The sequence below is a fragment of the Python bivittatus genome, unplaced genomic scaffold (genome assembly GCF_059951505.1).
Source record: "Python bivittatus isolate LINGU-HERP-01145 unplaced genomic scaffold, Pbiv_v1 ctg000220_np1212, whole genome shotgun sequence".
Lineage (NCBI taxonomy): Eukaryota > Metazoa > Chordata > Lepidosauria > Squamata > Pythonidae > Python > Python bivittatus.
Window position 1 is genome coordinate 42,114,662 of NW_028277048.1, and position 13,714 is coordinate 42,128,375.

Below are 13,714 nucleotides of genomic sequence, written 5' to 3' on the forward strand. Positions count from 1 at the left end.
TCTGTAAAACTAAACAAAGTTACTTTGCAATCATTTGCAGTGGGGTATCTCAGCTACAATTAACTATTTTATTTCTTGTAGCTTTTCAAGTGTGTTAATTAAAACAATTAGAAAAAGTTTTAGTTTGGCTAGCACACACACATGCACACACATGTATATGTATTCCCAATACATATGCTTTATAAGGTATTGGGGTAGTGCTAGAAAATCAAAAATATTTGTGCATCTAAAAAATACATATTTTGTCAGTCCTTTATTGCTTGGATTTATTCATAAAAATGCTGATTTCCTGTTTGGTCCTATATCTTTGCTGCATTTGATGTTGGATGTATTTCTTTTTTATTTCTGTAATAATCATTATGATTTTCCTTCATGCTTGAAGTTTCTATGTAAATATGAGGCTTATTGAAAAATAAAATAAATTTCTTTTGTCATGAGGAATGGGGGGAGGGAGGAAAGATATACTATCTTTAAAAAAAAAAGGTAAGCCTTAAGGTATTGTTGCTAGTACATTTTCAAAATTGTGTCTGTTTTCACATTTTTGTCTGTAATGTGACTTTTATTTTTCCAACTTACATTGCAGGCACCTATGGGGACATGCTGGGGTGATATCTCAGAAGGTGTACGTGTAGAAGTCCCTAACACAGATTGCAGCCTACCTACCAAAGTCTTCTGGATTGCTGGGATTTTGAAATTAGCAGGTTATTAATTTTTATAATCATGTATTTTAAAGTGTAATTGCTTAGACAGAATTGAAGAATTATTTCTTTGAAAAGTTTCTCAGAAATAGGAATCCTCTGTGTTAAATAGTTTAATTGTTAGATTGTTTAGTGAGGCATATCCCTTAGGAACAGCCAGTCAGCTTTTATCATAAAAACTGTTAAAAATAGCTTGTGGGATATTGAATAGTATATAGAACATTAATTATAATCTTTAGCATTCTTCAGAGACTGATGGTCCATAATTGCAACTGTTGAACTTATCAGAATTTTGTGTAATTAGCTTAGAATTCTTACTGGAATATGTGTGCACACATTTATATCCAGGTTTTTTAGTACTGATCCTCAAGACTGGTTTAAGGAATTGGGGGCCTAATGCATTTTCAAGATTGGAAGCCCCACCTCCCAATAGCCCTTGATTAATATTGTAGAGGGTTTCTTCCAAAATGAGCTGTTAAAACAATGCATTCAGAATAGAATACCCCAGAAACTGAACTAAATATTAAAGCTATATTTTCATTTTGGAGGAATTCCTCTACAAGAAACAATGGATAGAAAAGTCATCACACACTGCTTAGGAGAATAACCTGGTTGGCTAACATGGAATTGTATTAGCCTATGGATGGAACTAGATTGCTGAAAATTCCATTAGCCTGATTACCTATTGGGTAACATTAAGCTATGCATTGACGTACCCACCTGAAGACCCATCAGCCCAAAGTGAACATGAGGCACTTTCTTGGAGTTAGAGCAATGGAGGCAAGCAGCCATAGATTTTTTGATTTAATGCCCTTGCTCACCCACAGTTCTTCAGCCTGCTCCTCATCTTACAGGGTTTCCCCTTTCTGCGGCTTAATGCGGCTGCATGTGCTTTGATCTCTCAAACTGTCCCTGATGTCCCTGAGTGGTTCTTTCCACATTCATAAGAAGTTTATGAGTGTGATTGTTGTTGTTGTTGTTATTTTAAATGAATTTGTTAGATTATGTCATTCCTTTCTTCTAAGAAGTATAACTCAGGATTTTATGACAGGCTTCCATATGCAGTAGTCAGTATATAATAGATTAACACATCTTTTATGTTAGTAGCAAGGTGGTATTACTAATACTTCATCATTTTTACTTCAGGAATGCAAATAGGTTTGGCTCAGGAACCAAGTTTCACTTGCAAACATGTTGGGCAGTTTGCAAGTATGACATAATTCCCTTAAAATCATATTTGTGATATTGTAAAGAGGCATTGTAAAGGTTGGAACTGGAGAAGCACAAACCGTTGGTTCCCAGACTAAAGAGGCCTGTCAGCTACTTTTCAGGGCCACCAAGAAATTGGCCAAGTATCTATTAACTCAGAAAAGTGGGAGGAAAAAGCCTAGAGTTTAAGCTCTGTAGGCTCTAACACCTTTGCACTATAGTATGCAATCATCTGTTGTACATCAGGAGTTCTTGTCTTCAATAAAGGCTCTAGTTTAGCTGAGTTATAACTGAGTCTCTTCTGCCATGTCAAGCTAAATGCTAAATAAGGGCTTAAGTATCTGGAGAATTATGCTAAGCCCTGGTATAAAGCCTGATGATTTGATTGCCCATTATGGAGGAAAAACCTTTGCATAGAGGTCAAATATAACTTCAGGCCCTTTGGGATTAATTATTAATCAAGTCACCAATGCCTTTTTAAGTGTGAGAACAAAGTGGTAACCCACATGGACCACCAGTTAGCCCAGATGATGAATTAAATAGGCAGAATTACTGTAAATGATGGTCTCTGTACCTGTGAATCCACAGCCTTTCAGTGCTGATGAGAATTGCCTCCTTGCCTGACAATTGGGATGGGAATCCAACACGTATTTGCTTTCCTCACTCATTGTACATCTGACCATATACTGACCAAATCACAAACAAGTTATAAGTAGTCTACTGACTGAGGGAGCTGCAAAATGGGCAACCCCTCTTTTGATTCAGAAAACCTGAAGAACTATGCTAATTTTGAGAATTCAATCAAGCAAGTGACTGTCAATTGTGAAATCTCTCATTTATGACAGGATATGTGCTTGTTGCAGGAGTACACTGCTGTTAGCTCAGGAAATGCAGATTACAGATTAAGCCATCTAACTCACACAGACAGACACTGGTCATAATCTCAACAGTGTCAGCTTAATTGTCTAGTTCAAAGATGGACTATCTTAATGAAATACAGATGAACGCATCTAAACTATGACAACATCAATCCAGTTATATTTGGACATAATGAAAAACTTGAGGAATAGGGTTGGAATATGGGCAAAAAGGGGAAATTTTGTTATTCTCTTTCTTTTTCTCTTCCACTTGCACATCTGAAACTTTGAAAATGAAACCTACTTAGCTGAAAGCTAGTGGAGCTCCATTGTCAGTCCAAGAAAAGTTTGTTAATGCACACAATTCCTATATCTGTATTGTGGATAACTGGCTACTTTGAAATACTACCGCAGGTTTTAATAGATTCTGGCACTATGGATGGTTTCATTCCATGTCCTCTGCCTTTCCTTCCTTCTGCTAGGGTTGATGGCTAGTTTTCATGCTCAGGACCCATTACAAAGAATATGGAATCTTTACTATTCACCATTAGCAATCATCAGGAGTCCCTGCAATTTTACATAGCCTCCCCATTGTATTTTTCAATTGTCTTGGGAATGGACTGCCTGCAGTCTCAAGATCCACATATTCATTGATAACATCATATTTGATTCCCCAAGAGGCAAGAATCACAGCTTGCAGGTCATCAGAACATCACCACTCACCATCTTCCAGCAAGTATACCCTCTTATCTTGCCTACCAAATATGTGGTCTATGTTGATTTGTTTGCAAAGGTAGCACTATTACCTTTGCTCCCCACATGCAGTTGGTTATGTGGCTTCAGTTTTATTCCAGGAGTTAAGATTCTTGTAAAAGGCTAGTATTCAGTGTTAAAAACAGAGTTGAACTGCCTTAAAGAATTTATTGATGAGAACTTACAGAAAGTTTTTATCTGCCCTCCCACTTCCCCACTAATGACCTGCACTAGCTGAGTGGCAGCAAACAGGAGGTAATTGGCACATTTCTAATATTTTTATTTGCTTGGTTGTAAATCAGTTAACAGATAATGCTAAGGCACAGGATGTAAATTAGACAAAGAAATATCTGCAGAGAAAGTATTTCTTACCTGTAATTCATAGCTGTGGCTTAAATATAACCAAGGAGACCAGGTTTTGTTGCAGTCTAATAATCTGAGGTGTTGAAGTCTGCAGAATCCAGTCCGGGGGTCATAAGCCAAAGTTCCATTTGCAGGGCAAGATGTGAAGAGAAACCAGAGGAATGCAAATCTGGTAATAGATTCCCCAATGGAAGGGATGCTCTTAAATAGCTGAAGTTTGAGGCCTTGCCAGATTAGAATAATTAACATGCTTTCTTCTCACATGCTGATCTCTACTGCTGAGCCCTCCTTAGTTGATGGCATATTTTAGGGCTTGGCAATCTCCTATATTCAGACTGTGATTCCTTATTCTCTGAATTGGCAGTCCCCTGTACTGGGTCTGAGTTATTATGCTAGATGGTTGACAGCTTGTTGACTTCCTGGTTACAGGCTGAGAGTCCACCAGGTTCTCCTCAGAATCAGAGGAGATTATAATAGCCAGTGCTTCTACCGTTTGTTAAGAAGGATTTCTTCTTGGGAGAAGAAACTCACCTTGTGAACCGTGCTTCTATAGTCTATTCTAGAGTTTGAGGACCACCTCCTCCATGTATAGTACATTCCCTTCCATGCATCTCCTTCCAACTAAAAGGAACTATGATGTTTTTAACAAAGAAACTTTGTCCATCAAGGAAGCTTTTCAGCATTAGCACCCTGTCTTTGAAGGCATGGGATGCACTATAGAATTCTGAATTTAGTACAAGATTTGGAACACTTAAAAACTTTTCGTGAGCTCACATGGCAGGGAAGAACTGTGTCATAATAGCTGATCAGTTGGGCATTTTGCAACATTTAAAACAATCCGTCTGCTCTGATTTTTTGGTGGCCCTGTTCGAGAGCCTTATTATTTATGCCACACTAATCACAGTCCAAGCCTTTAACTAGTGAACCATGTAGATTGTTGCATTCCCTCTCCTCCATACAATGATCTTGGGATGCAGTTTCCTTGGAGTTTATTACTGATGTGCTACATATCAAAAGACCTGGATGTCATTTGGATGGTATCTGATTTCTTTTCCAAGATGGTCCATTTCATTCCCTGTTGTGGCATTCCATCTATCCTGAAATATTTGTTGAGCAACCTATGATTACATACAGTGGGGCAAAAAAAGTATTTAGTCAGCCACCAATTGTGCAAGTTCTCCCACTTAAAAAGATGAGAGAGGCCTGTAATTTTCATCATAGGCATACCTCAACTATGAGAGACAAAATGGGGGGGAAAAAATCCAGAAAATCACATTGTCTGATTTTTAAAGAATTTATTTGCAAATCATGGTGGAAAATAAGTATTTGGTCAATATCAAAAGTTCATCTCAGTACTTTGTTATACATCCTTTGTTGGCAGTGACAGAGGTCAAATGTTTTCTGTAAGTCTTCACAAGGTTTTCACACACTGTTGCTGGTATTTTGGCCCATTCCTCCATGCAGATCTCCTCTAGAGCAGTGATGTTTTGGGGCTGTTGCTGGGCAACACAAACTTTCAACTCCCTCCAAAGGTTTTCCATGGGGTTGAGATCTGGAGACTGGCTAGGCCACTCCAGGACCTTGAAATGCTTCTTACGAAGCCACTCCTTCGTTGCCCGGGCGGTGTGTTTGGGATCATTGTCATGCTGAAAGACCCAGCCACGTTTCATCTTCAATGCCCTTGCTGATGGAAGGAGGTGTTCACTCAAAATCTGATGATACATGGCCCCATTCATTCTTTCCTTTACACGGATCAGTCGTCCTGGTCCCTTTGCAGAAAAACAGCCCCAAAGCATGATGTTTCCAACCCCATGCTTCACAGTAGGTATGGTGTTCTTTGGATGCAACTCAGCATTCTCTCTCCTCCAAACACGACCAGTTGAGTTTAGACCAAAACGTTCTACTTTGGTTTCATCTGACCATATGACATTCTCCCAATCCTCTTCTGGATCATCCAAATGCTCTCTAGCAAACTTCAGACGGGCCCGGACATGTACTGGCTTAAGCAGGGGGACACGTCTGGCACCGCAGGATTTGAGTCCCTGGCGGCGTAGTGTGTTACTGATGGTAGCCTTTGTTACTTTGGTCCCAGCTCTCTGCAGGTCATTCACTAGGTCCCCCCGTGTGGTTCTGGGATTTTTGCTCACCATTCATGTGATCATTTTGACCCCACGGGGTGAGATCTTGCGTGGAGCCCCAGATCGAGGGAGATTATCAGTGGTCTTGTATGTCTTCCATTTTCTAATTATTGCTCCCACAGTTGATTTCTTCACACCAAGCTGCTTGCCTATTGCAGATTCAGTCTTTCCAGCCTGGTGCAGGTCTACAATTTTGTTTCTAGTGTCCTTCAACAGCTCTTTGGTCTTGGCCATAGTGGAGTTTGGAGTGTGACTGTTTGAGGTTGTGGACGGGTATCTTTTATACTGATAACAAGGTCAAACAGGTGCCATTACTACAGGTAATGAGTGGAGGACAGAGGAGCCTCTTAAAGAAGTAGTTACAGGTCTGTGAGAGCCAGACATCTTGGTTGTTTGTAGGTGACCAAATACTTATTTTCCACCATGATTTGCAAATAAATTCTTTAAAAATCAGACAATGTGATTTTCTGGATTTTTTTTCTCATTTTGTCTCTCATAGTTGAGGTATACCTATGATGAAAATTACAGGCCTCTCTCATCTTTTTAAGTGGGAGAACTTGCACAATTGGTGGCTGACTAAATACTTTTTTGCCCCACTGTAAACTTGATTTACAACTCGCCTCACCTCTGGCAGGAGCAGAATTCATGGTATATTTTTTGAAAGCTGTATTTCAGCTATTGTGTCAAGCTCTTCAACTGCAGAACTCAATCAAGGAAGCAAGATTCCCATGGACTTTCTCATGAGTTTTAATGCCAAAAATTAGGGGTTAAATTATAGCATTTTGAGAATGGGAACTCTGTGGCCCTCCTTCTTTAGTGAATTTATTAAGACAGGGTTTCCCTGAAACCTTTAGATTCCTTTTTCTAGGTTGTTTGCATGACAGACTAAGAATTCATTTCTTTGATAAGCAAGCAACAGCATATCTCATCTCCTGATTGTTGTGTCTAGAAATTCTTCTCTTTCTTTCTCACTCTGCATAATTCCTCACATATTGGATTTAAAACACTACCTGTCCTCTGCCCATCATTCAGAGTCAGATGGAGAAGACAAATGAAACCTTAGAGCAATACCTTAAGTGCTAGGTAAACTACCAGCAAGATAATTGGCCTCATCTTTTATTTGTACTTTCTTATAATTGTTCATGCCTCTGCTCAGATGTCACCATTTTTGGCTACATATAGCTACCACCTGCTTCTGTTGCTAAAAGTTTCAGAAACATATTAACATCTTTAAACTATATTGATCTTTGTAATATCATAATGGCAAGTAAAATGGAGCAATAGTGGGACAAGTCTGTATCATATAAGTAACTGCTCCCTCATCCATTGCATATTTTCAGCATAATGAAGTTCACCAGTTCTTCCTTTATTGGTACCTCAAAAGAAGGTGTAGGTTCTCTTTTTTCCACAGCCTATAATGGAAGTGACATCTCAACAACATTGCCCCCCCACCATTTTCCAGAAACAATTACAGATTGTTGGAGATCAATTTCTATACATTCTTGATGTGAATTGGCGTGCATTGCTCTCTTTCAGGTTACAATGCTTTATTAAGATATGAAGGCTTTGAAGGTGATTCAAGTCTTGACTTCTGGTGTAACATCTGTGGTCCTGATATCCATCCAGTTGGTTGGTGTGCAACCAGTGGGAAACCTCTAGTTCCACCGCGATGTATGTAAATATAGCACTAATAGTTTGAATTATTCATCTCATTCTCTCTCTGTGTTGATGGTGATTGTGTTAAACATGAACTTTTAATTCAAATTTAGGAGTGCCTGTCCTGTTTTAAAATTGTGAGCATTATAAAGTATCAAGAGGTTTGAGTTTCTTTGATTATCAAAAACTTTTGTGCATTTGCCCAATAAATAATACATTTGGATTACCACTAAACTTGTTGATGTTCATTCAGGGTTTCTTAATACAAAGTTTAAATAGCTAATGCTTGTTTTTTTTCCTGACAGCCATTCAACACAAATATACAAATTGGAAAGCTTTTCTGGTGAAAAGACTCACTGGTGCCAAAACTCTTCCTCCTGACTTCTCTCAGAAGGTGAGAGTGACAGAAGTGTGGGAGTTTTGCTAATGAAAGAAGTGTTAAATCAGTTTGGGGAGTCTCCTTCAATCCTGTGGGAGGGATTTTTGCAAGCTTGAAAAACAGCCCTGGGGATAAAACCAAAGAATATGTGTTTATCTGTCCCATCACTGCACCTAAATATAATTTTTTTTCATGAAAAATATTGTATGTATGTTAATATTTAATGGGTTTAATATTGTTATTTTTACATGATTCAATAAATAAACATTGTATGAATGCATCATTTTTAATTTTTAATATGGTAAATATTCATAAATATAAGCCATATGAACAAAAGCTCTTTTGAGGTCCTCCATAATTTTTAAAAGTGGGAAGAGGTTCTGAGAGCAAAACGTTTAAGAAACCCTGCTCTAGACTGTCTGAATAAAAGATTGTACAGTAACTAAACTCTGAGAGCTCATTGTCAGTACCTTCTTCTAAATGTTCTGATCAAGTTTTCTTCCCCTAAAATTCTGGCACTGTTTGGGGTCCTCATAAGTAGATACCTAATACCTTTGCCCAAGAGATGGGCTAAATATCTGAACTGTATGTCAATAGGAAGTCAGTGTAAAGTATTAAATTCTGATTAACATAGGTATACAAATGAAAGTAAAGGCCTAAGGTTGAGGCCACACAAAAAAGTCATCTGTGTAGATTGGCAATTTCACCATAAAAAGTGAGAGAATACATATTGTATGTGTATGTATTCTCTTGTATAGAACTGATCATAGATTAGTATTAGCTTTATTGTAAGAATTTATATTTTGACAGAAGTACAAATTTCTATTGTCAGTGCAATAGGATCTTACAATATAATGTAAAAATTATAAAAGAGCATCTTATAATTATTAATAAATCATTGAATAAAATCCATGACACATCAGAAGTGTATTTATCAAGCTCTCATGGTGAGTCTCCTATCTGCTGAAATTATTTTTTAACAGCAAAAGTAGAGCGGGATTATCAAGCTCAGAAAAATTTTGAGAAATCTCCACTCTTTATATCCATCGATTTAATTACAATAGAGGCCCTACTCTAAGGCCCTCTTTAAGATCTCTGCATGTAGGGTGGGCAAGTGGATGCATTAACGAGAGCACACTAGCCTGAGGCAGAATAAATCAAAATGATTTTAGGACTGAGCTGTGTTTGAAATTAATGGAGAGGTAGTACAGTTCTTGCAGCAACCACATACAGAAAAGTTGTAAGATGATATTGACATTTGGTGTTCTGCTCTTTGTATTCTCTGAAAACTAATTTAATATATACAGACCTTTGTGGCTTTGTGGAAATATGTTGGATAATCTGTTTGCAGATACACATACGTTAATGCTGCACAATTATTTGTTTTCAGGTGTCTGAAAGCATGCAGTATCCTTTCAAGCCTTCTATGAGAGTAGAAGTTGTTGATAAAACACACCTCTGCCGAACACGGGTAGCAATTGTTGACAGTGTAATTGGAGGCAGGTTAAGATTAGTATATGAAGAAAGTGAGGACAAAACAGATGACTTCTGGTGCCATATGTACAGCCCACTCATTCATCCCATTGGTTGGTCTCGGAGTATAGGACATCGATTCAAAAGATCTGGTAAGTTAGGATGTAACGATGAAACTGAGTGAACAGCATTTGTTCTTTTAGATAAAGGCATTTAAAATTATATTGTAACATAAGTCTCCCTGTCACAAATATACTAATATATTACATTAATATTTATGTCGACTTTCAAAATGTCTTGCTATGTTTTTATCAGTTACATGTTTGACCAATAATACTTTTATGAGATCATGTATTTCAGGTAGTAGAGAAGACAGCCTTAATTTTTCCCTTCTCTTCATAGATATCACGAAGAAGCAAGATGGTCACTTTGATGCACCCTCACATTTATTTGCTAAGGTATGATATTTTAGAAGCAACTTTATTTATAGTGAAGAAATTATTTATCAGTTTTAGAGAATGTAAGTATTTAATAGATAAGGTTTACCAAGGCTTAACATTTCAAATGACTCCAATAAGATTTGAAGACAAGGTATAAAACAAGTGGCGGAGGCAAATAACTAACTTGATGTGGTCCAATAAAAGGCCGAAGATTAAACTTCAGATTTTACAAAACTTTAAGGAACAAGGCAGATTGGCAGTTCCAAATTTCAAACTGCATTATCAAGCTAGCTGTCTAACTTGGATTACAGACTGGATTATATCCCTTTATGGCTGAACTGCCTTTGTTCAGGGACTTGACTCCAAGATGGTTTGCATAAATATCTTTGGTTCAGTAAAGACAGATATTTACAACCGAATCAGTCGACTATTAGCAGCATATTAAAAGTATGGGATAAATATAGAAAAAGAATTAGCCCAGACTGATCACCCCTTGCTTCAGTATTAAACATTTATTTTCATGAAGGTGAATATACAACAATGGAGGGATAATACTTCATATACCTGTAGACTGGAAGGTTTAACCATTAACAAAACAAAGATGAAGTCTTTCGAGTTGGTCAGAATTACTGTATTGGTTTCAATATCTCCCTGTGACCCTGAAACCACAGCCTGTGTTCTTTTGTACTGTCAGTTCTACAGGGACATATGCCACCAGTTGATTACCCCCCTTTTATTTAAATTTCCAGGGCACTCTGATAATTTGTATTTGCATTATCAGTTAAACAACTAAGATACATGTATTTCTCTAAAAGTAGCAAAATTCTGCTACATTATATGTAAGCTTCATCCACAAATGGTTGCTAACAATTATTGATGTTAGGGGATAATTTTGCTTTATTTGTTTTATAGACTGTATTTTATTGGTCAGTGACTGAAATAAAGTTTCTATCTATCTTCAAATAAGTAGCATAGTTCTAAAGGAATTTCAAAAAACAAAGTGGAATATTTAGAACATTGAGCAAATTTGAAAAACCTATACAGTAACACAAAACTGAGAACATTTGTTGGGGCTTATTTACAAAGCTAGTGAAATATGATCCAAAAATTGAACAATTTAAAGACTATATGGTTAAACAGATGTAGAATTTAAACAGGAAAATTTGATATGCAACAATGGGAATATAAATGGAGACAATTTACTGTGAATATTATACAGAGAGAAAACTGGTACAAGATATTTTACCATTGATATATTATTCCAGTAAACAGAATACAAGTTTTCTAAAAATTGTTGGAAATTCAAAAGTCAGGTCAGATCATTCTTTCATATTTGATGGCAGATGATTTATCAAAGAATGAGACATATTTTAAAGATTGAATTCTCTTTCCAACTAGCTGTTTTTATTTTAAATTTTACCAGACCTTATATTCCCACAAAGTATACTGGGTTAGCTTTATATGCGGTAACAGTTGCAAGGACATTCTGTGCCTTTGATGGAAATCACATATAATCCCTACTGTAGAAGAATGTACACTACAATACATGTACACTACACTGTAGACTACAATAAAATAAAATAAATGAAAATGGAGAGAAATGAATTTGCATCTGAATGAAAATGATGCATCTAAAATATATACAGAAAGACTGAATATTGTGCATAGAAAATAATGCTTTAAGAGCTGTTTTGGACTCTCTGTTTTTTGCCACATATCATACTTTTATGACTTTCTGTTGCTGCTGTTGGTTGCCTTAGAAAGATGAATGCTATGCGTATTTTTTAGGTAAAAGAAGCTGAGTCCAGTGGAGAATGGTTCAAAGAGGGGATGAAATTGGAAGCCATAGATCCCTTAAACCTTTCTGCTATATGTGTGGCAACAATTAGAAAGGTAAAGATAATTATCTTGTATGGTGGGGAACGAGAGCTGGAGGCAGCCAATAAGGCTATTTCTCCCTCTATGTTTACAGGGCAACAATATAGTCAAATAATTATTTATTTAATATTCTTAATTCTACCTAATATCAGGTTAAATTCCATGTTTGTGTTAAAGGGAGCCCCTAGCTTGACAACACTAATAGAACACAGGGACCAATTGCATAACATATGGACTATTTATATAAAGCAGCTGAATTAGCTGGTAGATTATTTATATCCCATACTAAAATCAGAATCATTTTTAAAAGTACCAGTATATTATATACTTAGCTGACCTGGGTTGATCTGGAAAAAGCTGACAGGGTTGCACATTTAAGACGGATGACCACTAAGAAGTGCTAGGGCAGTAGATTAGATTGGGAAGTCAAAACAGCATTCTGAAAGAAGGCAATGGCATATACTTTTTGTATTGTTGCTAAGAAAACAACATAGATATATCCATGTTGTCACTAGGAGTTAAGCTTGATTCAAGGGAGACTTTATGGTTAATGTAACCAGGTTTCTCTGCAAAATCTGATGTAAAATCCTCTTTATGTTTAGAATCCTTTACCATGGTTTAGAGGGTATGGGGTGCTCCCATCACTTAAGGGTAGACAGTGCATAATCCCCATGACCGGCTTAGCTCTTTTAATTCTGTTTAAGGAATAGCAGTGATTGTCTGTTTGTCTGTCTGTCTATCTATCTGAATGTTAATTGGAGTAGTGTTACATATGCTTTAATTTATATTGCCTGTTGCAGCTGAATTACTTGTCACTTCATGTCTTTCCCCTCTTGCATTGCTTTGTATTCATTTTTTAAATTTAACTCTAGGTATTAGCAGATGGATATCTTATGATTGGAATTGATGGATCTGAGGCAGCTGATGGGTCTGACTGGTTTTGTTACCATGCAACCTCCCCTTCTATATTCCCTGTTGGTTTCTGTGAAATTAACATGATAGAACTAACTCCACCCCGAGGTATTCATATTTTCTTGCCTTGTATATATACACACATATTTTGAAAATAATTTTGCGTGGAATAATCTTCTTAAATTAGTTTGTAAAACATCTGCCCTTTCTTCCAGATTTCAGTTAACTTCTAGTTTGAAGTTGCTTAGCCAACAGTTGAGCAGAAAATGTTATTTTACTACTGACTATGGCCTTTGGAGGATTTGGTTTGGATGTATCATTTTCTTTCTTTGTTTTGCTTCCTCTAAAAACCTTACACTTGATACAGAGCAAAGACTAAAGGAATTGCCCTGCTGCTGTTGTGTATGATCTGAGAATAAATGCTAGACTAGTAGTAGCATAGTTTCTTCCTAATTATTTTATGCGTGTTGGATTGTCTCACCATTAATGAATGTTTCAAGCAATTTATAACTAAAAAATAAATAAAAAACTAAAATACAACATTTTAAAAATAAATAAGTTTCTAAAATAAAACTGATAAAATAAATATATAATAAACCAGTCGCACAGTGCAGAATCAAAGAATGGCATCCCATCAAGGATGGATATCATTTTTATCAGCTGCCTAAAATCAAATAAGGAAGCCAATGTAACCTCCCTATAAAACCAAATCTCCAATTAAAGAACTGCTCCGCTGAAAGCCCCAGCAGATTTTCCTCTCTATATCACGTTGTCCTATTCATAGTAAAGCGTGCTTTCTTCAGTAAATAGTTATTTTCTGTCAACTTTTGAGAAGATTGACTGATTGTTGGACTATTTAGAAATAGTCTAAATAGTCTTCCACATACCAGTATTTAGTTCTCATGATTTGTGTACAGAATAGGATTCATTTAGGAGCAGACACATACTGTTTCACCAC

The 13,714-nt window shown here is 36.7% G+C and overlaps 1 protein-coding gene across 3 annotated transcripts in view; it reads left to right on the top strand.

Annotated features, from left to right (window-relative positions):
• Positions 1-13,714, top strand: part of MBTD1 (mbt domain containing 1) — a 60,554-nt gene that overhangs the window by 17,731 nt on the left and 29,109 nt on the right. For all 3 annotated transcript variants that reach the window (XM_088138448.1, XM_007424586.3, XM_007424587.3), the window contains exons 6-12: positions 584-701; positions 7,555-7,689; positions 7,980-8,068; positions 9,444-9,678; positions 9,929-9,984; positions 11,755-11,859; positions 12,717-12,864. In XM_088138448.1, coding sequence (XP_087994574.1) covers positions 584-701; positions 7,555-7,689; positions 7,980-8,068; positions 9,444-9,678; positions 9,929-9,984; positions 11,755-11,859; positions 12,717-12,864 — 886 coding nt within the window. The remainder of the gene's footprint in view (positions 1-583; positions 702-7,554; positions 7,690-7,979; positions 8,069-9,443; positions 9,679-9,928; positions 9,985-11,754; positions 11,860-12,716; positions 12,865-13,714) is intronic.